The sequence below is a fragment of the Hyperolius riggenbachi genome, chromosome 4 (genome assembly GCF_040937935.1).
Source record: "Hyperolius riggenbachi isolate aHypRig1 chromosome 4, aHypRig1.pri, whole genome shotgun sequence".
In the NCBI taxonomy this organism is placed as follows: Eukaryota; Metazoa; Chordata; class Amphibia; order Anura; family Hyperoliidae; genus Hyperolius; species Hyperolius riggenbachi.
The window spans coordinates 390271665-390298894 of NC_090649.1; the positions used below are offsets into that span (position 1 = coordinate 390271665).

At 42.1% G+C, this 27230-nt stretch overlaps 1 protein-coding gene across 2 annotated transcripts in view; it reads left to right on the top strand.

The window, feature by feature from the left end:
- FEZ2 (fasciculation and elongation protein zeta 2) overlaps positions 1 to 27230 on the top strand; it is an 81166-nt gene that overhangs the window by 43384 nt on the left and 10552 nt on the right. Inside the window, exons 4-7 of one of the 2 annotated variants that reach the window (XM_068232159.1) lie at positions 7 to 151; positions 14130 to 14395; positions 20806 to 20886; positions 25461 to 25536. In XM_068232159.1, the coding sequence (XP_068088260.1) occupies positions 7 to 151; positions 14130 to 14395; positions 20806 to 20886; positions 25461 to 25536 (568 nt within the window). The remainder of the gene's footprint in view (positions 1 to 6; positions 152 to 14129; positions 14396 to 20805; positions 20887 to 25460; positions 25537 to 27230) is intronic. The other variant, XM_068232160.1, reaches the window with a different exon arrangement.

Here is a 27230-nt window from a genome sequence, read left to right on the forward strand (position 1 = left end):
TTGTAGGTTATAGAAGAGATTGAGGAAATGATGCAGGAATCTCCTGATCCAGAAGAGGATGACACTCCTTCTCAGTCAGACCGACTCTCTATGCTTTCACAGGAGATCCAGACACTCAAGAAATCCTCCACAAACACTAGCTATGAAGACAGTAAGTGACAGGCTGAAATCCTATACAACACTATAAAACTGTTATAGCTTTTGTCCTTTATAGCAACTTAATAAAACCGTATCCCTTTGATTCAAAACTTCCAGATGTTCCTAAAATGTCATGACTTTTAGACATGGCTTTTGTCCGATAAGCATTGCATCATGCTATTTTCTTTTTTGTTGTTGTTGTTGTTAAGAGATGTCCTGTTCTTTCTCAGTATTGGGGCTTGTTCACATTATGAGCGATGCAGTGCAATAGCACGCATGATGTGTGATGTGAAGGACATTGGACATAAAGCGAATTTCTGCCATTCCCTCTGCTGCTCTGCTATGTGGTGTATATTATCACACACCCAGACACATTCCTGTGCTCAGCGCATCTTTGTGCTCTGAATGGGGCAGCATTATAGTCATTTGTACTGGTTGCATGCACAGCTACTCCATACGTCCATAATAAAATATATTTGGATATAGATTGGATTAAGGTGGTTCCGCACCTTTAAAAGAAAACGGAGACAACAGTATCCCAAATAGCACAATATGTCACTGGTAAAGGAATGGGGTGGACAAAAAAGTGGTACTCACAAAGGTTGGTTGCAGCCAGGGCATCCAACCACAACAAGCAGATGGAGAATCATAAATTCGTCTCCACTCTGTTGTCTCTCAAATATTCCAGGTCCGGCCGTTCTCAGTAAAAATGTGATCTCAACTGCGGCGACCACAGACCTTCCACGGTGAGGAGTCACTTTTCAAATGCACAAAAGGTTAAGAGGCACCCAAATGAAGGTAAAGCTAGGTAAAAACAAGTACGATGTTATTATAATATTATTATTATTATATTATTAGGTTTTTAGCATCAGTATATACGTACATCAATCAAACATACATAGTGTTTGCTTGATGTACGTATATACTGATGTTAAAAACCTAATAATTTTCATACATAGTGACACTATTTGCTTACAAATTGACCAATCACTGTTTGGATTTTTTTTTTTACATTGTGCATATTACTCCTGGGTATTTTCTTCAGAGTGAATACCTTTTATACTGTAATTTACAGTATTACTTTTTTTATCATAAGATGTTGTATTTACAAACAAAATTAACAAGTGTTCTTCAGCGGTTCATTTGTATATTTTATATGTTAATAAACACTGATGAAAAGAAAAAACAAGATGAAAATAAGAGAGGTGGCTTACCTCTGTGTTGACACTAATTTGATATAACAAAGATAGTTCTCAGCACTGCTATTGGCCTGAGGAAGTGGGCATAGACCACAAAACACGTTGCCAGTGCAAAATAAACTGTTTTATCAAATTAGTGTTGTCAGAGAGGTAAGCCACCTCTTTTTTCATTTTAGTTTTTTTAACCTAATGTTATATTCATCTTGGGCACCTCTTATCCCTTTGTATATTCATATATAGGCTGATCTACTTTTGTGCCGTCAGCTGTGGGGGACACGTGAGATTTGTGGCTGGCTATGGTACATTAGACATTCTTAACATCAACTGCTTAGTGACATGTTTGAGACTTGCCATAGCTACAGAGTCTCCCAGACTATAGCCCTTACTTCATGTGAACCTGCCTTGTCTGCATATTGTCTGTAAATATCTCCTTTTCCCAAGGAATCCTAGAAACAGGGCAAGCACAGTGCCAACCTCTTGACCCGGATAGCCAATATTTGCTCACATTTTTTCCTGTGATATTCCACAATTATCACTATCCTGGGACAAAGATGTACATCTCAGGTCTCTCCAAAGAGCAAATAAAAGCTCTTCTCTCAGTGGAGTGCATTGTGGAATGGATGTGATATGTGAAATTCTAGTTACTTATAATCTGTATTTATATTGCATATTGTGCATCAGTTTACAGAGTACATACAACTTTATGTACCCAGACGTTGCCAAATTATTAAGCCAGCTGGGTACAGTAAGATTATTTAGTATTCATATAGTACGGACATCTTCCGTAGCGATGTACAGAGTATATTGTCTGGTCACTAACTGTCCCTCAGTGGGGCTCACAATCTAATCTCTACCATAGTCATATGTCTATGTATGTATTGTGTAGTGTATGTATCATAGTCTATTGCCAATTTAGACAGCCACTTAACTTATCTGTATGTTTTTTGTGGATGTAGGAAACTGGGGAGAACATACAAACTACATGCAGATAGTTCCCTGGTTGGGATTTGAGCTGGGGAGCTGCAAAGTTCTGTTAACGTGGGGTTCTGAATATTTTCATTATTTATGGCCCAGGCTTACTTTCCTATAGCTCTGCAATGCAGGTGGCTTGTGTGTTTTACTAAAAACCCATTGGCACCTGTGTTGCTTTCAGTATGGAGTCTATTATTGCTAAACTCCTAAGACTAAACTGAATCTACACACAGCAGCAGCCATTACAGTGTGATGTAGAATCCATGTGGGCACCTACTTATATTGTCCGAATATTTATTTTTTACTTGGGGAGAGCGGTTTGGGCTAGTGCTGTCGCGCGACTTCAGTGGAAAGGTGTGCGGGCAGTGTTACCTGGCTTTTCCATTTAGAGGGGAAAAGAATTCTGAAGTTTTTTGTTCCAGCCTCCACTGCTCTTGCACTGCATGGCGACGATTTCTACAGACGTCTTCTTCCGGGTTAAGACCGGATGTGACGTAGTATTCTTCTAATTAGACACGTGAATGCGTCTAATTTTACGTGTGACGTAGGGCGTCATATGTAGGAAGTGCGGGACTCAAAAGCCAGCGATGGCGTTCCTTTTCACCTGCTCTGCATGCCGCACTTTGACGCTGGACTCTCATACAAATGCATTGCTATACACTTGGTTTCTCCGAGCAATGTTTGTAATCTCCTATATGTGTATATGTGTTTTTCCTTGCAGACGCCAGCCAAGTGCACCAATAAGACTAACAAATGTGCTAAATGTGGTTGCAGCCTACCTGATGGGCCCTATAAGACTTTATGTACAGAACTTTCAGCCCTACCCTATTATGAGCAGTGTTGTTTTATTTCTTATGTTTACCACCAAGGGCGTAACTACAGGGGAGCAGCCCTGGTAACCGCAGGGGCCCCAGAGCTGCAAAGGGGCCCCAACTACTACTACACTCCCTCTGAGCAGGTGTTTTTCTAACTACACTTGTTAAGGGTGTGATGATTATGTCTGCATTTGTTTTATGACCCTTGCAAGACAGCCCCCCAGGCTGTGAGGGTCACCAGTGGTAGGAAAGGGTGTGAACATTAGGGGTCCCCCATCAGTTTTCTAGTGGCCCCATGATTTGTAGTTACCGTATACACTTGAGTATAATTCTAGAAATGTAGGTCTGACTTGCATAATAAAAGTAGAGGGGTCGGCTTATACATGAGTCACGAGCAACACTTAGTAATACGTGTACTAATAGTGACATTCCCATTTGCAGCAATTTACCCAGTGGTGACACTTTCTTGATGAAGGAAATGCCAAGAAAACACACTTCTGAAAGTCCCAGACACAACAATTAACAAAGAAAGGGGCAGGGGAGGAAGGAGGGGAAGTGAATAATTATAATAATAAATAATAGGAGAGGTTAATGGCTGCAATACTGCATGGAGTGCAGTCATCCCCTCCTAGTCCCCTAATGCAGCCATTGACTTTGCTGAGTAAACTTATACTTGAGTCAATAAAAAAATTCAAGCTTAAGTGGATCCGTGATAAACTTTTACTCATTGCATAATTGTGTTCCTTTCATATAGTTTATAGGGAAGCCTTTTTTTGTTTTGTTTTAATACTCTAATTCCCTATAAACTAAACAAGCCTTGCCCACAGCTTCTCCAGAGAGCCTTGGCACTCTCAGCCTTAGTAGCAAGGGCTTATGGGAGCTCAGTCTTGGCAGGAGGAGGAGGAGGTTACTAGCCAGAGATTTCAGAGGTAGAGGGGAGGAGGAAGTAGGAGAGGGGAGTGAAGTTTTCAGTCTGAGGGCTGGAGATACCGATCAGCTTGCCTGTGTGTAATGTTACAAACAGAACATGGCCGCACTCATTGTATCTCAGGAATAAATAATCGTAAACTGTTGAAGCTGCTTGCAGTTAGATTTGCTGAGTAAACTATCTAAACTTTAGATAAGATATACCGTATATCCTCGGCTATAAGTCGAGAAATTTAGGTCAAACTAAATAAAGAAAAGTTGGGGGGTCGACTAATATTTGAGACCTACATATTTAATTTGTGGGGGAGCCGATTTATCCGTATAAATTCACAGTTCATTACATCCTGTCACCCACATTATATCACCTTCAGGGGGTGGCAGGGGGTCGCCGATGTCTTTTTCAATGTTTAAGTCTGCCCACCTCTCTCCCCCATTCTTATGTGCCCGGCTGCCCGCCTCTCCCGTTCTTATATGCAGAGTTATTGCAGCATAAAGTGCATATCGATTCCACCGCCGGGCGCCCTGTTTATCTCTTCCGAGCGGTTCATCATTAGCGTCTCTCCGGCAGCTCTTGGTGACATCATCGGGAGCCGACAGAGGAACTGTATGTGAGGCACACAGAAGAGATAAAGCGGCGCCCGGCAGTGGAATCGATATGCGCTTTCCGCAATAACTCTGCATACGAATGTGAGAGGCGGGCACATAAGAACGGGGGAGAGAGGCGGGCACACTTAAACATTGAAAAAGACAACGGCAGCCCGCCGCCTCCCCCCTGAATGTGCTGTAACGCGGGTGACAGGATGTAATTGACTGTCGCATCAGTCAGGTCCCCCAATCAGTTTGCCGGTGCAAAAACACATATGAACGGGGAGAGAGACATGCACTTGTGATGGGCATCAAGAAAGACCTTGGCGACACCCCCCTATGGTGTTGGTTTCTGGGTGGCAGCATGTAAGTAATAATTTTATTGTATTCATTAGGGGTCAACTGTACATGGGGACCGGTAGGGTTTAGTGGCTGCATTTCGGGATATGGAAGGGTGCAAAACTTTTTTTTTTGCAATGAAGCTATTTATCCCTCCTGGTCCCTAAGTGCAGCGAGTAACTTTCCTGGGTCGACTTATATTTGAGGCAGTAAAAAATTCCAGCTTAAGAGGGACACATATTGGGGTCGACTTATACACGGGGTCGACTTATATGCGAGTATATACGGTAGACAAGTTACTTGTCATAGTTAGTTTTTCATCTCAGATCCGCTTTAATAGGAACAAATATTGGAGTCGACTTGTACATGAGGTTGACTTGTATTCGAGTATATACAGTACTGCGTGTCGTTTACCGGTATGTCTAGGAAGAGCCCAGTCTGCATTCTGTTCACCTACCTCATAAAAATGGACCTCAAGTACTTAGTAGGATGAGTAGTATATGCACCTATCTCTTCTTGTCTCTTAGCAGTTCAGGTATGCGTTAAACATTAATCAAGAGAGTCCTAATTTTGATTGCATTTGATGCTTCTTTATCATATTTAGCATCTAGTCCATTTACAAAATAAAATGGTATATGGATACTTTTGAAATTTGCCTTTTAAACATTGTTGGTAATTCTGTCTGATGCGTTCTTGCTTTATTTTGGAGAAAGTCTGTTGCAGCAGACGCCTGACCATCTGTGCTATGGCATATTGGACAGTTCATGTAATTATATATAAATATACAGCTGACACACACGTCCGAGGCACTGAGCAGTGTTATTCTGGAAAGACATAACCAGTGTTATTCATGTGTGTTCAGAGCAGAAAGTGCACAGTACGTTTTCCTGTAGTTTTATGGGGTTTGCTTTGTGCTGTTCTGTAGCAGCCGTCTTTCTCTGTCTTGAGGTGTTCACAGGTAGTAAGTAACTGGAAATGGATATTAGGCTGCAGCTAGGGCTCATCGCTGCTGCTCTACATGGATTGTTTACTGCAAGGATGTGAAGCAAAGCGAATTCCATCTACTCTTGCAGTTCATTCAGAGAGGGGTGCATCTTTTCTTTTTATACGTAGAAGGTACGGTAACACACAGGGTTGGGTTCCGCAGTGAGAATGTCACATTAATCCCTATGCCTCTCTTTGGCCATGCCTGCCTCACAGGGAAATTCCACTTTCATTTTAAAAAAAATGCTGTAAACCTAAATCAGTGCACATGTAATATAATAGTAAACATACAGTAAAGTTGAATGTTTCCTGTTCAGGGCATAGTACTCCCAAGCTGGATTGCAGATGTCACTGTGCTTAATCCATGTGTCCCACAAGAGGGCTGCTGGCTAGAGTCCATTATCTCCCTGCGTAATACCTATGACCGACATATAATGCTGACTGAGGTTGAGAGAGGAATTGGTGCATGTAGTAATTAGTTTGCCTAAAGCCATAAATTCAAGTGCGCTCCGTGTGTGTAAATATCAGCTTCAGCTGCTAGTCAGAGCCATGGCCCATCTCCAGCAGCCAGCAATATAGTACAAGCTTTATGCAGTGACAGAGAGGTGCCTGTACTGTGCTGTGCACTGTTCACATATTTGCCACAGTTCTATTTATGGTCACAAGCCTGTCTTTCAAACAACCATAATGATCTTAGGCTTCTGCTAAGTCCAGATTTTGACTTGAAAAATGTACGTTCACTTAAAGTGAGTGGAAAGTAGAAACTATATATACTGAATATTCTGGCGTATAAGACAACTTTTTAACCCTTGAAAATCTTTTGAAAAGTTGGGGGTCGCCTTATATGCCAGGTGTCATTGATGCCGGGTGATACGCCCTATCCTGTTACCGCCTCTCAGAAGTCGATGCTGAGGACTGTAGTGAAGCGGCGCACATGCACTTGTGCAAGATCTTATAGGCAGAGAAGGATACAAGGGCAGGCCAGAAGGGAGAAAGAGGCGTGTTTTATGGGCACCGCGCATTCTATTCCATACCGCTCTGATAAACGGAGGCGAGGAGAGCTGACCAATCCGCTTATGGAGAGAGGAATAGTTGACCAATCCAACCAGTCAATTCCCTGTATAGTATTATATACTGGGTACCACATACAGTACAACACCAGTATCTGTTCATACTTAGCACCAGTATATGATGTTTTTTTAATTTTGTGTGCATTGGAAGAGGGGTAGTCTTATACGGCAAGTATATCCCGAACTCTATATTTTAACTGGAAAAGTTGGGGGGGTCGTCTTTTACAACCAGTCGTCTTATACGCCAGACTATAAGGTAATTAATAAAAACATACTGGCATCCTCACAATAAATGTACTGTACCTGTACTCCTGTCACCCAAGCCTGGTGCCATGATAAATATTTTTTCCTTTATACTAATCTTGTGCGAGTATCATTAGGAAGGTCAGTGAGACTACAGCGTACCCTCACTTCCACCCTACTTTTCTTTTTTCTTTTTTTTTTACTCCGGCAAAAAACTGGTTGAAGATCGCATGAAATTTGTTTGTTGGCAATTGTGTTTTGCAGTGGGAAATTGCAGTATTCAAAAAAAAATCACCAGATTCTTCCTTCAGCATCAGCCACCAAGGGGCTGCAGGATCAATCGGGTACATACTATTGAATGAGCAATTATTGTTTATTTGGGGAAAGGGGGTGATTCATATACATTTTAAATTAATTTATCTGCCATCAATATGCCAATATTCAGCTTTAAATCACTAGTTTAGGATTGCCGTGCTTTTGTTTGCTTGTTTTTAGTGCACATTGTGTGAAATATATCGTAATTGGCCAGTTTTAAAAGGTGACTCAATGTTATATGCATCTTTAGTTGTCCAAACTCCTCCCCATCCATTCATCATTCATAAGAGTTAGTCACAGGGCTGTGGAGGTGGAGTCGGAGTAGTTTTTGGGTAGCTGGAGTTGGGAAAAAATGCAGACTCCTAATAAAATTAAGCGGTAAAAAAAAAAGAGAAATATATATTTTTTTCCCTTCATATAATAGTCAACATAACATATATACAGTAATAGCAGTGCCACTTGCTTGAAAGGTAATAAATATGGCAGCCTCCATAGCCCTTTTGCTACAATTGTCCTTTGTTTCACTTTAGTCCAGAAGTACACTATGGAACTCCCTACCTCCACCCATTAGGGCAGCCCCCTCCTTCAACATCTTCAAGAAAGCCCTCAAAACTCACCTTTTCACTCTGGCCTACTACCCCTCACAAGTGCTCTAAACCCACAGCTGAACTCTGGTCTCCTACCTCTCGTGTCCCTACCTCTCCCTTTAGATTGTAAGACTTTGAGCAGGGTCCTCCTCCTTTTGTGTCCTACCTGATCTGGCACCTCCATTACTGTGAACCCATGCTATGCATCTGAGTGAACCTAACTTGCCTGATCTCCATGCTCCCCTCCAGTGACTGACTAAGCATTACCTTGTACTCATACTGTGCTGCGTGATCTGGTCTTTCTTGTATTACTGTATTGTCATTTTGCTGTATGTCACCCCTAAATATTGTCTGTAACCTAAATTAATGTACAGCGCTGCGTAATATGTTGGCTGTTTATAAATACAATAAATAATAATACGTTTCTGACACTGATTTTAAAACTCCACTCTGATGTTTGTTAGTATAGGGGTTGGGGCTCATTAGCTCTTTGGTAGCGATTATTGTAGTTTTCTTGTGATTCTGAAGCGTTTTTGAATGTGGTGCTAGCGATCATGTATTAGCAATTGGAATTGCAATTTCCATTAGGGCTCATTTACACTAGTAAATGTTTTGAAATGCATTAAAACGCATGGATTTGTGACTTTTTGTGCATTTCATTGCACGTTCCGATGCATTTCCACGCGTTTCTATGAGTTTTACTGCATTGCCAAACCACTGTAAGGTAACACAGAGGGAAAAGAAACCAGCTGGTTCAGCTGGGCTTATCTGCATGATCCATGCGTGAGTTCTAATTCCAACAAGTTGCAATGCACTGTACAGCAACTCACTGCTGTAGTGTGAATGTTAAAATGAAAATCTATGGACTTTTATATGACCATGTTTAATGTACACTATGTGCAGTGTCAAAACTCACTGCAGCTCACAAAGTGTGAATGAGCCCTGAGCGCAAGGCTTTATGGGTACAGAAAATGGTTTCGGGTAGTAAAAGCGCTGTAAAATCTCTTTGTACAGCGATTGAAAAGTGATCCTGCTTTGATCCAATCCTTTGTATTGAAAAGCAAATGCCAAACTCCAGAAATGCTGCAGACAATATTGCAGTTTTGAGAAAAAGGATCTCTGTGGCATCACCCCCTATGACTTTCATTAATCTGGCACCTTTGGAAGTACCATCGATTCCAAAACGCCGCAGAAAGCAATCTAGTGGGCCTAGTTCTATTAGGTGGTTGTAATATTTGTTTAGATATGGGTCAAATATTTACTGCTAAGAATCCAGTTAAGTTAAATTTTCAATAAAAATGTAGTATGTGTGCACAGATTATTACCGTATATACTCGCATACAAGCCGAATTTTTGACCCCCAAAAAGGGGGTCAAAAGTTGGGGGGTCGGCTTGTATGCGAGTCTTCCCTGGTGGTGGGTGGTCGGGTGGTCCGCGCCCCGCTCCCCCCCCCTCCCCGCTCCCCCCGCGGCCGCTGCTGCTATTACCTTGGTAGACAGCGGCCGCTTCCTAATCCGCGTTCCTCTTCTTTCTCAGAGTGTATCACAGCAGCGCGCCCGGCGCTGCTGCTGTGATGATGCAGGGGGCAGGAAAGAGCGGTTCCCTTGGTAACGGTGATACAGATCGCCGCTATAGGGAGCCGCGCTCTTTCCTGCCCCCTGCATCGTCACAGCAGCAGCGCCGGGCGCGCTGCTGTGATACACTCTGAGAAAGAAGAGGAACGCGGATTAGGAAGCGGCCGCTGTCTAACAAGGTAATAGCAGCAGCGGCGGCCGCGGGGGGGGAGCACTACCCACCTATGCTGGGCACTATACTGGCTAAACTGGGCACTTTACTAGCCATACTTGGGTACTATACTAGCTAAACTGGGCACTATACTGGCTAAACTGGGCACTATACTGGCTAAACTGGGCACTTTACTAGCCATACTGGGGCACTATACTGGCTAAACTGGGCACTTTACTAGCCATACTTGGGTACTATACTAGCTAAACTGGGCACTATACTGGCTAAACTGGGCACTATACTGGCTAAACTGTGCACTTTACTAGCCATACTGGGGCACTATACTAGCTAAACTGGGCACTATACTAGCTAAACTGGGCACTTTACTAGCCATACTGGGGCACTATACTAGCTAAATTGGGCACTATACTGGCTAAACTGGGCACTATACTGGCTAAACTGGGCACTATACTGGCTAAACTGGGCACTATACTAGCTAAACTGGGCACTATACTGGCTAAACTGGGCACTATACTAACTAAACTGGGCACTTTACTAGCCATACTGGGACACTATACTAGCTAAACTGGGCACTATACTAGCTAAACTGAGGCACTACCTACCCATACTGGGCACTATACTGGCTATACTGGGCACTTTACTAGCTATACTGGGCACTATACTAGCTATACTGGACACTACCTACCTATACTGGGCACTATACTAGCTATATTGGGACACACTGGGGGGCTGCACCAATCCAGCATTTCCTACCCCCGGCTTATATGGGGGTCAATCATTTTTCCCTGTTTTTTCAGGGAAAAGTTGGGGGGTCGGCTTATATGCGGGTCGGCTTATATGCGAGTATATACGGTAAGTATCCTTAAAGCAAAGTATCCGTCCTTGCAGCACAATCCTGTGACTGCGCAGAGAGTATTTACCAGGCAGATGCTGTGTCCTTGAAAATAAAGTGCCTGGAGATCTGCAGCATACAGTGAATGAGAAACCTAGCCAGTGGGGACTCTACCAAATGTGACTTCAAACTGTTCTCATTTTATCAGTGCTGCAGCTCTACCATCTTGTGGGAATCACACAGACTCAACCAGTTGGTGCTGTCCAGAGAGAATACTTTACATTCATTTCTAATTATAGCTAGTAATGCACTAAATGTGTGAAATCCCTACATACGGTGCACGTCTATGAAATATTAATTTGGTGCTTTGTTTTAACTGGTATCTTTATGCAGTGAGAACATGCATTGACTTCACAACTAGTCTTCAAATACGGCTGGGATACTGTGTAAAATGGAAGTAAAATCTGACTGTGACTTGCAGATCATTTAAATGCTACAGTTGAGGCCAAAATTATTAGCCTCAGCAATTGTGGAACATTTTCCTAAATCTCTTCCAAATGTTTGCAGCATTGATGGAACTTGATAATACATTCACGAGTGCTATTTAGTAGCTTTTGGTACATTTTGTAATGTAAAATAATTTTTTTAGGGATGCTTTATATCAAATATAGTAAAAATGGGGTTATAAAAAAAAAAATGTTCAAAGCAGAAGCAGCATGTTAACGTAGTTCTGGACCAGCGTCGGGGATGCAGCGAAGACGTCCCTTCCGTCTCTCCATACCCATGGCAGTATGAAAGTCTCCATAGACTTTCATTTCCTGGCGGTGGAGTGCGGTAAAAATACCGGTGTGAAAGGGCCCTAAAGAGGAAACTAGTCAGAGATGTCAGCAAGGAGCCCCAGACATCTGCCAAGATTGCTGCTGACCTAGCCTCTTCTAGAGTTGAAGTTTCAAGGAACACAGTTGTGAGTGCTCTTCATCGTGCTGGGCTTCAGGGCAATCGTCCCAGAAGAACCCTTTTGCTCAAAAAAGAGCGGCACATCACAGCCCGACTGAGGTTTGCCTGTGAACATTTGAAAGGTAAAGATGAGTTTTGGAAGTCTGTGCTTTGGTCTGATGAGACTAAACTGGAACTGATTTGTCATATGTATGTGGTTTATGTTTGGGAGAGGCCTTCAACCCTAGGAACACAATTCCCACAGTTAAAATTGATGGTGGGATCCTCATGGTGTGGGATTTTTGTTTTTTTCTAGGCTTAGGGCGTTGCTGGTACTTCCAACAAGACAATGCCCCAAAGCATACGTCAAAATTAGGCCAACAGTTCCCTGCTCTCCTCAGCTAACACACCTGATGATGCCAGCGATTATGCAAGTGTGTTGTGTGCTGGCCACTCCTGCTCTGTTAAAGTGGAAAAATTGTCCTGTTGTCTAAATTCAAAATGTGAAATTGTTCTGGGAAATTATGGGCAGAGCATCTAGTGAGCTTAATAGTAGGACCATCTGGCATGTTATTGGCACACAGTTTATAAGCCAGCATCCATGATGTAATGAGAGTGTATGTGAATGCGCACAAACATTGGCAGCTTGGACATCTGGGAAGGCAACCTTTATGCCAATCATTTTATTCAAGCTTTGTGCTTCCGTACAGAAAATGCCATTATCAGGTAGGGTCTAGCATATTTCAGTTTACAATGTAATGACACTTGATCCTGTCACAGTTGTTGAATCTTTGCCACCTACAGTGCGGGCCTTCCCTGAAAATCATGTTGTGCTGTGATCACAGTTTTCATATGTTTTCGATTGTGCGCTTCGTCACGATTACGGGTGTAATCAAAGGGCTCGATTGCATTTCCTGACATTGAAAAATTTCCAGCAGCTTTTTGGGTTTGTTTCTAATGGGGATCGCAGGGCACAGCGTTTACTATGTGATTCGGATGCGGTCCCATTCATTGAACCTAATCGCAAACACAGGAAAACTGCAGCATGCACTATGTTTGCGATTGGGTTAAAAACGGATTGCACGACTCTGAAAAGCCACTGTTATTACTATGTTAATTATGGTGCCCTTGCGAATGACAAAATGCTTGCGCTTTGAAAAGTTTCGAAGTGCATGCAGTGTGGAAGGGCCTTTATGGAACTGTGGAATGTACAGCCATGTGTACAAATCATTCTTCAACATGCAGAGCTATTTTAGACTGGACATAAAATGGAGGATGCCATAGATTGATTTTTCACTGACCTCAGATTTACCACATCCTGCTTTATTTATGAGGCTGGGAAGTGTAGGTATATTTAGGTATGTATTTTGTTGTGTGTATGCGCCAGCCCTCTCCCTCTAGGATAACTTCTTTCCATTGCTTCTTTTTCTGACGATTCCCTCCTTATTTTTATCTTGTACTGTTTTTATTGCTTTAGGCAGAGATATAAGAACTAACATGTTAGTTTAGAACGCTGTATGTAATTGTGTCTACACATAGGCGTCAATTCATCAAAGGCTGTTCGATAAGTCGGGAAAATACCACATTCAGTATTTTAGACTTGTGCTAATTAATCAATATTTTCACAGGTGCGGTAGAAGTTCGGTAATTTACCAAAGCCCGTTGGCATAAACCTGTTCCTAACAGCAGAAGAGTCTCTGTTGTTACATTCTGTTCCGTGCAGAGACAGCATTACAATAGTAAGAGGAATCATGACATCCCTTTAGATGTACGTTTTGTTCTACTGCCTCTGCTCGCTTTGAATCTGTCAGTTAGTCTTTCTGAACATTCTATTTAATTGCCAAAGCTTAGATGAACTTCCAGGAGACTTTACACATGCCCTGCTTGGGTGATTTTCCCACTAGCTCCTCCGCATCTTCAAACAGAAACCTAAGAGGTTAAACCGCCAAAGGGAGGCAGGGAAAACCTGTTTTTTTATGATCTCTCTCTGCTCACTGCCTTTGGGGTAGGAAAGCTAGACCCGCCTGAGAAGCCTACGTGTCCTATCAACGGGACTTATATGAGACATGGACTGTTTCTGTTGGCTTCTGCTCCAGTCAGTCAGAGGTGATCGTCTCTGCTTCTGAGAGTTCTGTGAGTCCTGCACTGATAACGACAGAGGAGAACTGCTGGTAATGGAACTGTGTTTTACTGCATGCTGTAACCTTGATGAATTGACATTTTCGGACATTCATTAAGGTATTTACTTCACAAGTCGATAATTTACCTCACTGCGCAGTAACTTCAGTTTTTCAAACGGTAACAGCCTTGATTAATTGACATTTTCGGTGCTCTGTAAAATCAGTTGATTTCAGCAATACCGAATGCAGTAATGCTTGATGAATTGACGCCATACTGTAACTTGATTTGTGATGATTTTTGTTTGTTTTTTGTTTTCCAAGGGTTGAAGCCGATGTCTGTTGCAGAGTTAAATGATGTATTAGAGGAAATAGAGATGGCCATTAAGGATTATTCAGAGGAGCTGGTGCAGCAGCTGGCCTTGCGTGATGAGCTGGAGTTTGAGAAGGAAGTGAAGAACAGCTTCATCTCTGTTCTTATTGAAGTACAGAACAAGCAGAAAGAGCACAAAGAAAATGTGAAAAAGAAGAAAAAGCTGAAAAGTAACACACAGAATGGCAAGCAAGAGAGAAGTCACCTACCAGGAACAGTAAGTTCCTATTTTTTACACGTGTGTTTGTGTAGTAATATTTTCTGTAACATTTGATGTAGTAATGGGTGTAATTGGATCCATTGCCAGTTTAACAGGCTGAGGTAGAATGTAAAGTCTAAGCCTTTTCATGTACTGTGGGCATAGAAAATAATTATTCTCTATTCATATTTTGTTGCTTTTCAGACAGTTCAGCATAGAGCAGCTATTCATGGAGAATTCCAGTGTTTGACAGTGCAACTGAAAGCAAACCCTCCACTTTGGGTAGCAAGGCGGTATCAGTGAGGGCTTGTTTACGTTAGGTGCCATTTTGGTTTTTTTTTAGCGCTGCTGATTTTAAAATTGCCTTAAAAGCGCGTGTGTAATGTTTGCTTATGTGAGCGTTCTCATGTAAGTGAGGAGCTTTCTATCCAATGGCAAACGTGGCTGCTGCACCATTTTCAGATCGTTTAGCGATTTCCCTATCCTTTTCTATTGAAGCGCAAACACTTTGAACAGCGATTTCCCGAGCGCTTTTAATGAATAAATATATTCATTTCCGGGGCAAAGAGTTCTCTTCCTGACTGACGTCAGGAAGTGAAGAAAAAAACGCTACACAATCGCACTGCCCGCACTGACTGGTCCGCTGACTGTAATACTTTGCTTCTGGCCCCGCTGTGCGCGGATTGGCCAGAAGCAGTGAATATGTATGAGTGTTAATGAGCGGGGGGCGGATCCACTCGAGTGAGCGGCCGGGCACATACAGCATTAGCAATCACTGGCTAGGGATGGAATGACGGCAGCGGTAGGCGGAGCTGGATGCTCTGTACAGCTCCGCCTACCACTGCCGTCATTCCATCGCTAGCCAGTGATTGGTAATGCTGCTGTATGTGCCCGGCCGCTCGCTCGAGTGGATCCGCCCCCCACTCATTAACACTCATACATATTCACTGCTTCTGGCCAATCCGGTCCGCACTACCCGGTTCGCTGTCTGTAATACCTTCTGGCCCCGCTGTGCGCGGATTGGCCAGAAGCAGTGAATATGTATGAGTGTTAATGAGCGGGGGGCGGATCCACTCAAGCGAGCGGCCGGGCACATACAGCATTACCAATCACTGGCTAGCGATGGAATGACGGCAGTGGTAGGCGGAGCTGTACAGAGCATCCAGCTCCGCCTACCGCTGCCGTCATTCCATCCCTAGCCAGTGATTGGTAATGCTGTATGTGCCCGGCCGCTTGCTCGAGTGGATCCGCCCCCCCGCTCATTAACACTCATACATATTTACTGCTTCTGGCCAATCCGTGCACAGTGGGGCCAGAAGCAAAGTATTACAGACAGCGGACCGAAAAACCGAAGGTACTGACGATCAGCAGATCGTCTTGCCACGAACCGCGTTTTCTGTTTTAAACCGAAAAACCGTGCAGCCCTAGTCTCCAGTTACAATAAAGGACCTGATTTCAATTAGGGTTACACTAAATGCCTTTAACATAATAATTGCTATATTTTTACAACTACATTTTGGCCTTTGGATTTTAGTAGCTGCAAGGAAAAAAAATACACAAAATAACGGTTATTTTGATCAACCCAAATACAGTTTATATCTTATTAATATTGCACCGACAAATCACAAATATTTTCCCTCCTCTAGGGGATAAAACTTAGCGTTTATTAATTACATCTAAAATAGTTAAAGTTACTGTCAAAAGTTAGTTACTACAGAAAAAGCTGATAAGTAGTTTTTGGTATATACAAAGTAAATCTCAACTACTTCAACTTACTAGTCACATTAATAACTAAATACACAGATACCCCCCCCCCCCCCCCCCCCCATAACTAAACTACCCAACATGTTTCACTTCCTAGATGGAAGCTTTTTCAAGGGAAAAAGTGCAGTGCATAAGTGCGTATAGTGCAAAGGTGCATTATAAAGTCATTAAAATCAAAGCATTATATAAGTAACATAGCGTATAGGTCTCTGACAGTAGCCTAAACGACATGGCTGGCAAGCCTTCCTTTTATACTGACCAGGAGTCACATGGGGTGGGGGTGGAGTCCATGCTTGTTACCACCCACCCAATCCCCACTCATAATTGGTCCAGATACCTGTCAGTCACTCATAAACCAATCAATGAGTGACCACATTGCCAGCCATGTCGTTTAGGCTACTGTCAGTGGCCTATACGCTATGTTACTTATATAATGCTTTGATTTTAATGACTTTATAATGCACCCTGGCACTATACGCACTTATGCACTGCACTTTCAGGGAGGCTACAGATACAGGAAATTTGTGGCAAAGAGCGACCATTGTGTGCATTTGACAATGATATCACAAGTGCCCAACGAATGTTGCATTTGTTGGAAGGTTGCATGAAAAAAAGCCATTTATTTAGCAGCCATATTACTTGACTGAGCTTTGCCTAAATGCAATAGTGGGAAACTTGGCTGGGGGAAATCAGATCATCACATTTTGGGGGAAAACAGTTGTGCTGTGCCACAAAGTTGTCAATGGGAAGAAGGTTCACCTTTCAACTTGAAGCTATTGCTATTATATATTTAATTTGGTTGAGATACATTGCACTGAGTAAATAGAGCTTGATTTTTTTGTGTCTTCTGTCAAAGCAGCAAAATGTGAACCTTCTGAAGGGGGTGACAATTTTATACTTTAATGGCTACATTTCTGACCCTGTGTCTATAATAATCTGCGACCCTCACATGTCACTGTAAGAACCCTGGGTGGCCGATGCTCCACTCTTCTGTTTTCATCTGCCAACAGATTTATACAAGTTTCCGTCCTGCCACTAGATGGCACTGACTTGGAGATGCAGAGATTGAGATGAGCTTTATTCATGGAGTAGCATGCACCCCTATGTCTCTCAGTCAGCACCATCTAGGGCATACATGTCAAGCTCTGGTCCATGGGCCAAATCTGGCCCTCAGAGCCATTAAATTTGGCCCTCAAATGGTTTCGCCTCTTTGCATTATGTTTTGCCCACTCTAGACCACCAGGTAAGCTATATTGAAGGTGAAGCCCTAGATCACCAGGGAAGCCATATGGGGGAGGTAGGAGGAAAGCACTAAACACTAGGGAACTGTATAGGGGTTGGAGGTGGACCATTAGAGACCAGGGATCCTTTATAAGGGAGGGAGGAGGCCAGTAGGCATTGAGGTTGGCCCGTGACTTGGTCCCAGTGTATAATATCGGCCCACTTTGTATTTGAGTGCGGCACCCCTGATCTATGGGAAGGAGGGAGAACCAGCTACATATAAGGACAGACACAGCACATCAAGGGTCGCGCAGTGGCTGTCGTGGAGAGATAACATCCATCATAGAATGCCTTTCCAGTGATTTTTTTTTTTTTTTTTTTTTTTTTTTTAGGCTGCAGCAATCTGTAATGTGTTTGTTAAAATACAACTTGCGCTTTATTGCATGTGTTTTTTAGATGAGTTTAGAATGTGTTACATGTGCTGTGAAAACCCTCGGTTATCTTGCAGCACAATACACGTCTTTAGAGGATTTGTGTGCATGAAGGTTGACAGCCCATGAAGTGGAACAGAGCCTGAGGATCTCTATAGCAGATATAATCCTTTTAACGTAACGGTTTCCTCTGTACACTGTGAGGGCTTACAGCAGTTCAGATTTCTGGCTAAGCACTGCTGTTCTCCATCTCTTTAGAATTTTACCCCCTGCAGCATTCAGTCTTTCTAGAAAGCTTCTTCCTGAAATTCTACAAGAAGCTACTCTGTTAGACTCCAAGGATATTTTTGCAGCATATTGTAGGTCAGTCATGTTTATTTTAAGAAACATGTTAAGCAAAAAACACATGCACAAACTGTTGCAACGTGGAGTTCTGTTGTAAAGTCTACCAGGTCAGCTCTGCCAATAAAGGACCAGCCACTCACTGTAATGAATGCAGGATAGTGGCTCCTGCAATTGTATAAAGAGGAAAAGACTTGATGAGCTAAAAGGTTTATGCCTGGTACACGCCATATAATTTCCCGTCCGATAGACTGATCAAAACAATTATTTCCGACCGGTCTGATCTTCGATTGTTTTTTGGATCTATTTTTGTATAGAGGTGATCTGAAATTCGATCAGAAAAACGATCGAAAATATGATTAGATCTATTGAAAATTATCGATTCAACCCATCTATTTGACGGGAAATCCCATGGTGTGTACCAGGCAGCACCTCATTTATTTATTTTATTTAAGTATTTATATAGCGCCGACATATTACACAGCGCTGGAGGTGCTCCTGCACACTGACACAGTTATTTTAATCGGTTTTTGAGAAGGAACATCAGTAATTTGTTTAAAGGGAACCTGAAGTGACAAGTATATGGAGGCTGCCATATTTATTTCCTTTTGAACAATACCCGTCGCCTGGCAGCTCTGCTGGTCTATTTGGCTGCAGTAATGTCTGAATCACACTAGAACCAAGCATGCAGCTAATCTTGTGAGATGTGCCAATGATGTCAGAAACACCTGATCAGCAATGCTGACATTGCTAGAGAGCACAGCTCTCATTTGTTGTTTTCTTGATTATGTATTTATAGATAGCTGTGTTTATCTTTACTATGCACTTTGCACCCTAAGCACTTTTTCATTGTTAGCCCTGACGACAGCTCTATTTTTAAGGAGCCGAAACATGTCGGTTTTAGGTGGAGGGTCTTTTTACTATTAGAAGTAACTCAGCATTTGAATATATCATTAGTGCCTAGTTCTGGGAGATGTGAGGAGATCACTACAAATACAGTATATTGTTTACAACATACCGTAATTCTGAACCTCCCAACTAGGTTTTTGTACAAAGTAATCAAACAACAACATCACAAACCAATAGCAATGATTTTATTAAAATAAAATAAAGGTTAAGTTTTTTATTTGAGTCTTAAACAAGGTCTAAAATGTGTTTATTGTATATTTTTTTCTTTGTAAGCAATACCAGTTGCCTGGCTACCCTGCTGATCCTCTGCCTCTAATACTTTTAGCCATAGACCCTGAACAAGCATGGAGCAGATCAGGTGTTTCCTTCTGACATTAATGTCAGATCTGACAAGATTAGCTGCATGCTTGCTTCCGGTGTTATTCAGCCACTACTGCAGCCAAATAGATCAGCATGACTGCCAGGAAACTGATATTGTTTAATAGGAAATAAATATGGCATCCTCCATATTCTTCTCACTAGAGTTGTACTTTTTTGTAGATACTACAGATTTAGTTAATGAAGAGCACTTTTGGTGATGATGAATTTCGCATTTTTCAGTATCTAATTGAATAATCTAGTTTTATTTAAGAATGCATAATGCAAGTAATGCCCATCAGCCTGGAGATACAATCTTACACATGAATTTGCCATGAATCTACGTAGAGTTATTTGCAGAGAGCGCTGTCCAGCACTGTACTGATATGACCTCTGGTTGGAATACAGTCTAGGGAGGACAAATGAGGCTATGCTTTACAGCTAGAAGCTAATGAATCACTACAGTAATATTTTCATATTCATTTCAAAGTCAAATCAGAACACACAATACTGTACATGGCTTTACATTTTTAGATGCAACATTCTTAACCAGCATGTAGCAAGCTGGTCTCAGTTGAACAGGGTTATATTTTAGCTCTTATCTTTCTATATTTTTGTTTATGGGATTACTGCTGTTAAAAGACCACTATTGTAAACATTTGTTAAATTCCTATGTATAAATGTACATTTGTTCCAGGGTAAAATTCTCTATCATTTTTCCCCTAAATAGCTGTCACTTAGGTTGTAAAAATCTGACAGGTTTTGGACCAGTACATCTCCTCATGGGGGAGTCTCAGGGTTTTGTTCATTTTGTAAAGCACTTTATGAACAGCATTTGCTCAGTCCAATTGTGAAAATAGAGTAGGGGTAGTCCTGGCATCTTTGTATAGGTACTTCCAGGGATGTGTTTTTTGTAAAGAATAAAGGAAATACTGAGAATCCCCCATGAATAGATGGACAAGTCAAAACCTGGCAGATTTTTACTTCCTATTGTAAGCAACAGCAACATAGCAGAATAATCATTTATTTTACTCTGGGGAAAAATGTACTTCTTATAAGCATGTGTCATGTTACAATTTTTCATGACAGTGGTCCCTTGCCTCTGTTGCACACTGCTTAGATTTCATATGAACATTTATGTAATGGCTGAGATGTGTTGCTTTGCCTGTATGCACTGATTTAGGTGTGCTGTACAGGGTATACAATGTCACAACTAATGCCCTCCTAGGACACTGTGCGTCTCTATCAGGATTTTGGTGTAGTGAGAGTTGCTAACACAACAGTGTGAATGGTCCTTTTTCTTGTGAACTTGCTGAATCTAACATGTGAAGAACTATGAAAGCTTTTACTAACCACCCTCTTTCTCTTCCTTCCTCTGCTGCTTGCTGTCCTGTACTTCTGTAGCGCTTCAGCATGGAAGGTCTGTCAAACGTCATACAGAATAGCTTTCGCCAGACATTTGGGAATTCTGGTGGAGAGAAACAGGTGCTGGGATTTTCTATCTCTTCTGCTTCAGCTTTTCACTTATCTTATAGTCTATGTACAGTACCTGTCTCACGTTTTATTTGTGCATAAAGAATCTGCTCTAATTCTGTACAGCAGGGGTCCGCCATAAACGCCATATATTTTAAAATGTAATTCCGTGAGAGCCATACATTGTTTCAAACTGGGACAGTAGGGCTCATGTCCCTGTTGCCATATTGATGTGTATACAGGTGATCCGCCAGGCAGCGGAAGTGTCACACGTCTTCAGCTTCTCTTGGGCTTCAGCAACATCAGCAATTTCACCGAGAGCCAGACAGGAGAAATACTGACTAACAACTTGTACAATTAGCTAGCTGACTTGGGGGTTGATTCACTTTGCATAACATGAGCTAGACCTCATGAACTGTATAAATAGTTCAAACACCATTCCAAATTTGCCAGTTTTTTTGTGGATGCAGACTTTTATAGAGCCTGAATATCTTACAAGAAATCACAATTCTTTCTCTCTGAAAGCTGCATTAAAACTTCTGTTTGTGAAAGTGATCGTTCATGATTATTTCAGATACATTTTTTTTATGATTGCTGTAGAGACATGCTGGGCTGCTGCTGGGCCGCCTGATCTCCTTTATGGTGAGGGTGTGGGGAGATTGAGCAGAAGGTGCCTCACTGCTGTTAACAGACAAGAATAATATAGGTCAGTCTTTAGTGATCCAGTACAATGGATCTCGAACAACCACCTCTGACATCGGTGAAAATGTGTAAACATTCAAGATTATTCCACCAAGATCACCTCAAACAGCTGTTTAGATAAGGAACAGTGTGTATGTTCCACAAACCTGAGATAGCATTGGTCTTTCTGCATGCATAGATTTTCATTCTAGGAATCCATTGTCCGTGTTTGCCTTTAATGCCAGTGGATCTCAAGTCCTTATTTAAAATCTGATGGGTTTGCATGAGGAAACCCTGTTTATAGAAAGCCATACTTTTTGCAGAGGTGAGAATTCTATGAAAAAAATGTGACTCTTCACAGCATTTAAGTAGTCACTTACCTGAGCCTGAAGGATTCCACCCTGGATAATGCTGCAGGACTTTTGTAGAGAAGGGATGGGAAACAAGTATCTGCCTATAGCAGTATGATTATGTTTTTATTTTGCAGTGTAGTTTTAGATTTTGCTTTCTGATAAGTAAGGCCACATTCCTGTATGTGTTATCTCATGCCTGTTTTGATGCACCTAGCTGTATGGAGTAACTGATTATACAGCTGCAGCTTGGAAGGATGTATTTTACCTTGCTTCTGAAAACTTCTGTATGCCAATTCATCATATAGCGTCTGAAAGACATAATCCACTCTGAGTTCTGAAGTTCCCCTGGACTGACAATCTTTTTTTCATATGTGTCTGTTGTTTGATTAGCATTTGTTAGCATTATATAATTCCTTCTTTCATAATAATCATAATGTGTTTATTATGCCACAATCACTGCAACACCTTGTAACAATTCTATAACAGCCAGTATTGGAATTTCTGAATGAGAGTACTACCAAAATAGCTCAGTGTTTAAAGTTGAAAGAAATTTCCACAAAATATCATTGGACTATTATATAAGAGGGAATGACATTTGTCATTTCTGCCATTGATTATTTTGTGTGTGTGTGTGTGTGTGTGTGTGTGTGCGTGCGTGCGTGCGTGCGTGCGTGCGTGCGTGCGTGCGCATTTGTCCTTCAAAGGTTATCAGTATCAAAACTGCTGAATAATATTGAGACTCCATTTTTAATCAGCATTCAGGTCAGTTAGATACAGAATCGGTTATCTCGAGTAACAGATGGATGATATTTCACTTTAGGGAACAATAGATTCTGCCTAGGAGAACTTTCATATCTTGTCTATCTTAGTACCTCATGCAGTATAGAAATGCCTTTTTTTTATTTAACTGTACAGATACAAAGTATATTTTAGTGAAAGTGAGAAAAAAAAGGTGTTTTAAAAATGAATGCAATGGTGAATATAACTTGGAATGCTTTATGTAATGCGTTGTTGAGTTCTTTAAAGGGGAACTGAAGAGAGAGGTATATGGAGGCTGTCATGTTCATTTCCTTTTAATCAATACCAGTTGCCTGGCAGCCCTGCTGGTCTATTTCTCTGCAGTAGTATCTGATTAAAACCAGAAACAAGCATGCAGCTAGTCTTGTCAGATTAGACTTATAAGTCTGAACCACTGAAACACCTGGTCTGCTGCATGCTTGTTCAGGGGCTATGGCTAATAGTATTAGAGGCAGAGGATCAGCAGGGCTGCCAGGCAACTGGTATTGTCTAAAAGGAAATAAACATGACAGCTTCCATATACCTCTCTCTTCAGTTCCCCTTTAAAGCAGTGTTCCCCAACCCTGTCCTCAGAGCCCACCAACAGTGCATGTTTTGTGGAAATCCACACAGGTAGATAATCAGCTCTGCTGAGACACTAATTGGCTCACCTGTGGATGTTTGTGGTTTTCAGCAAAACATGTACTGTTGGTGGGTCTTGAGGACAGGGTTGGGGAACTCTGCTTTAAAGGACAGCTGAAGTGAGAGGGATATGGAGGCTGCTATATTTATTTCCTTTTAAGCAATACCAGATGCCTGGCTATCCTGCTGATCCTCAGCCTTTAACACTTTTTTAGCCATAGACCCTGAACAAGCATGCAGCAGATCAGCATCGTGTCACGCTTGCAGCCAGTAGTGACAAAACAAGGATGCAGATCAGCTGATCTAGCTCATGTCTGTTTCAGTAATGGAGGATGAGTCTTCATAGCTCAGTCACTTCTGATCCCCATTAAGGGCAATGTTCTCCACATTATTGTTTATTTTATTGAAATGAAGAAGTAAATGTGGAGCACAAATATAATGTGACCAGTTTAATAAAACTAGTCCTAGGAAAACTGCTAACAGCAAAGGTGGAACAGTTGTTCAGAGTACGAATAGTGAAGAGGCGCCCAGTAGATATAAAACACTTTAAAAACACTAAAAATAAAAATGATGAGGTGGCTTACCTCACAGACGACAATCACTTATGATAGAAATTTATTAAAGATAAATAAGCACAGGCAATGCGTTTCGTGGGATCTAGCCCACTTCCTCAGGCCAAGTAAAGTGCCGCTGTATGTAACAAGCCGCATGTGGGGCGCCTCACATGCGGCTTGTTACATACAGCGGCACTTTACTTGGCCTGAGAAAGTGGGCTAGATCCCACGAAACGCGTTGCCTGTGCTCATTTATCTGTAATTTCTATCGTAAGTGATTGTCGTCTGTGAGGTAAGCCACCTCATCGTTTTTATTTTTAGTGTTTTTAAAGTGTTTTATATCTACTGGGCGCCACCTCACCCTTCGTGCTGCCGTTACACCCCCCGCTTTTTAGTGAGGGGAGCCTCACACACCTAACCTGAGGTGGATTTGAGTCACCTCGCATAGGTAGAGTGTGGAGTTTTTTCTAGAGAGCGACCACCTCCAGGACTGCTGGCATACCTGAGTGGAGTCAGGTTAAATACACTCCATTTGCCTGAAGTGGTCGGTTGCCCCCTTTGTGCAACCCACCTTTGTGATTATTCACTTGTTAAACACCTTCTCACATATACATTTAATTGAGATGTACTGCACCATTTGGGCTCCCGTTGTCTTTGAGTTTTTTCCCCTCAGTATCTTATAGTTGTTCAGAGTGACCAATTAGAATTTTCCATCTGGCCAACTGCTTCACTTTGAGGTTTATCCCTATTTTTTCTTGCATTGGTTTTGATCATTCCTCCTAGTTTTTGTTTTAAATATAGGCCTTTTGTCTGCCATAATTCTTTTTCCCTCTTGTGTTCTTGGTATTTTAAGATGTGTTTTTGTCTACTTCATATGGGCAGTAATGCAGGTTTTGCCTAGGCAGGTAGGTTGTTCAGTCTCTTGCTGTGTAGAACTGCAACCACCCTTATTTAAATATGCCTGGCACAGTTTTTCATTGTTAGCTCTTCAACACCCTTGCAAATAACAACGGATGGTGGTTGCTTCTTGGGAAATTCTGCAGTTGAGAAGCAGATACACAGTATTGGATTTTCAGGCAATACTACATGCGCTCTGCTGTATGAACCTTAGTTTGCATGGCAACTGTTTCTTAAATAGCTGAACTATAAAGTTTAATTAGCTGCCAAGAAACACCCAGCCTTAAGGATGTTGGCAACCTGGCAGTTCTCTAACCACCAAGATCTAGCAGTGAATGGGGATCTTATCTTTAGACAACTGCCTCCTTAGCTACAGCAGTACTTTTGCTCCCTCGCTAGTTAGAATGCGAACAATTACATTTTAACTAGTGATGGAATGAAGTTAGCAAGTCTGTCGTCATTAAAGTAATGCATGCAAGTCGTTTTCCCCTAGTAATCAACTTGCTGAACAGGCACTCACCCATGTGCCACAGGCCTAACCACACTGGTGACACACAACTAATCACATAAAGGTCAGTGACACCAATGCAATCTGTTTCTGGAATTGCTTTGGAAGTCATCTGATGCAAGGATGAATGATTTGAAATCTCAATTTATAACACATTGTGTTTTTCTATTACAGTATTTAACCACAGTTATCCCTTATGAGAAGAAAAATACTCCACCTTCTGTCGAAGATCTTCAAATACTAACTAAAAGTAAGTGTGCCGTTTTCTGTGTTACTTGCATGTGTGGCCAAGCAGAAATGAAAGCAAAGCAATAGTTTTACTTTTAGATGTGTGCATGTGTTCAGGTTGATGGATGCGTCATGTTTGTATTTCAACCACTTAAGGACTGCAGTCTTAAAACCCCTTAAAGGACTTACGAGGCCAACTGTGTAAAAAAAAGTTAATTACTTGCCTCTCCGTTTCAGGCACGGAGGACGCCGTCCGCGCCCTCCGTGCCGCTCCGCCGGGTCCCCCCGCTCATTATCCCCCTGGGCCGGCTCCCGACCCCACGGCCTGGGTCGGGCCCTCCTTCCCCTGGCCGCGGCTGCGCAGTCCGCCTGGCCGCGAATGCGGCTGCGCAGCTCTAGGGCCAACCTCTCTGATCCACGCTACGTATCGTGGATCGGAGGGGTTGGCCCTAGAGCTGCGCAGCCGCATTCGCGGCCAGGCGGACTGCACAGCCGCGGCCAGAGGAAGCGGCCATCTTTGGAGGGGAAGGAGAGCCCGACCCGGGCCGTGGGGTCGGGAGCCGGCCCGGGGGCATAATGAGCGGGGGGACCCGGCGGAGCGGCACAGAGGGCGCGGACGGCGTCCTCCGTGCCTGAAACGGAGAGGCAAGTAATTAACTTTTTTTTACATAGTTGGCCTCGTAAGTCCTTTAAGGACCAGACACTTTTTTTCCATTCAGACCACTGCAGCTTTAACGGTTTATTGCTCGGTCATACAACCTACCACCTAAATGAATTTTACCTCTTTTTCTTGCCACTAATACAGCTTTCTTTTGGTGCTATTTGATTGCTGCTGTGATTTTTAGTTTTTATTAAATTCATCAAAAAAGACATGAATTTTGTCAAAAAAATGATTTTTTTTATCTTTCTGTGATGACATTTTTCAAATAAAGTAAAATTTCCATATACATTTTTGTCCAAATTTATTGTGCTACATGTCTTTGATAAAAAAAAAATCCAATAAGTGAATATTTATTGGTTTGGGTAAAAGTTATAGCGTTTACAAATTATGGTGCAAAAAGTGAATTTTCCCATTTTGAAGCATCTCTGACTTTTCTGAGCACCTGTCATGTTTCATGAGGTGCTAGAATTCCTGGATAGTATAAATACCCCCCAAATTACCCCATTTTGCACACAATTGTCCATTTACAGAGATATTTCTCCCACCCAGCATGGGTATGTGTATAAATACACCCCAAAACACATTATAACATTTCTCCCGAGTACGGCGATACCACATGTGACACTTTTTTGCAGCCTAGGTGCGCTAAGGGGCCCAAAGTCCTATGAGTATCTTTAGGATTTTACAGGTTATTTTGAAGCATTTGGTTTCTAGACTACTCCTCACGGTTTAGGGCCCCTAAAATTCCAGGGCAGTATAGGAACCCCACAAGTGTCCCCATTTTAGAAAGAAGACACCCCAAGGTATTCCATTAGGAGTATGGTTAGTTCATAGAAGATTTTATTTTTTGTTACAAGTTAGGGGAAATTGATTTTTATTGTTTGTTTTTTTTCAAAAAATGTCACTTTCCACTAACTTGTAACACACCTACCCATCAGATCAGGCCCCAATTTGCCCCGTGTGGGCTCCTGATCACTCGGCCAAACCCTCAGATCCCCCTCAGACCCCCTTCCGATCACCTCCCCAGTGCATTGATTGCATCTATTCTCCCATCT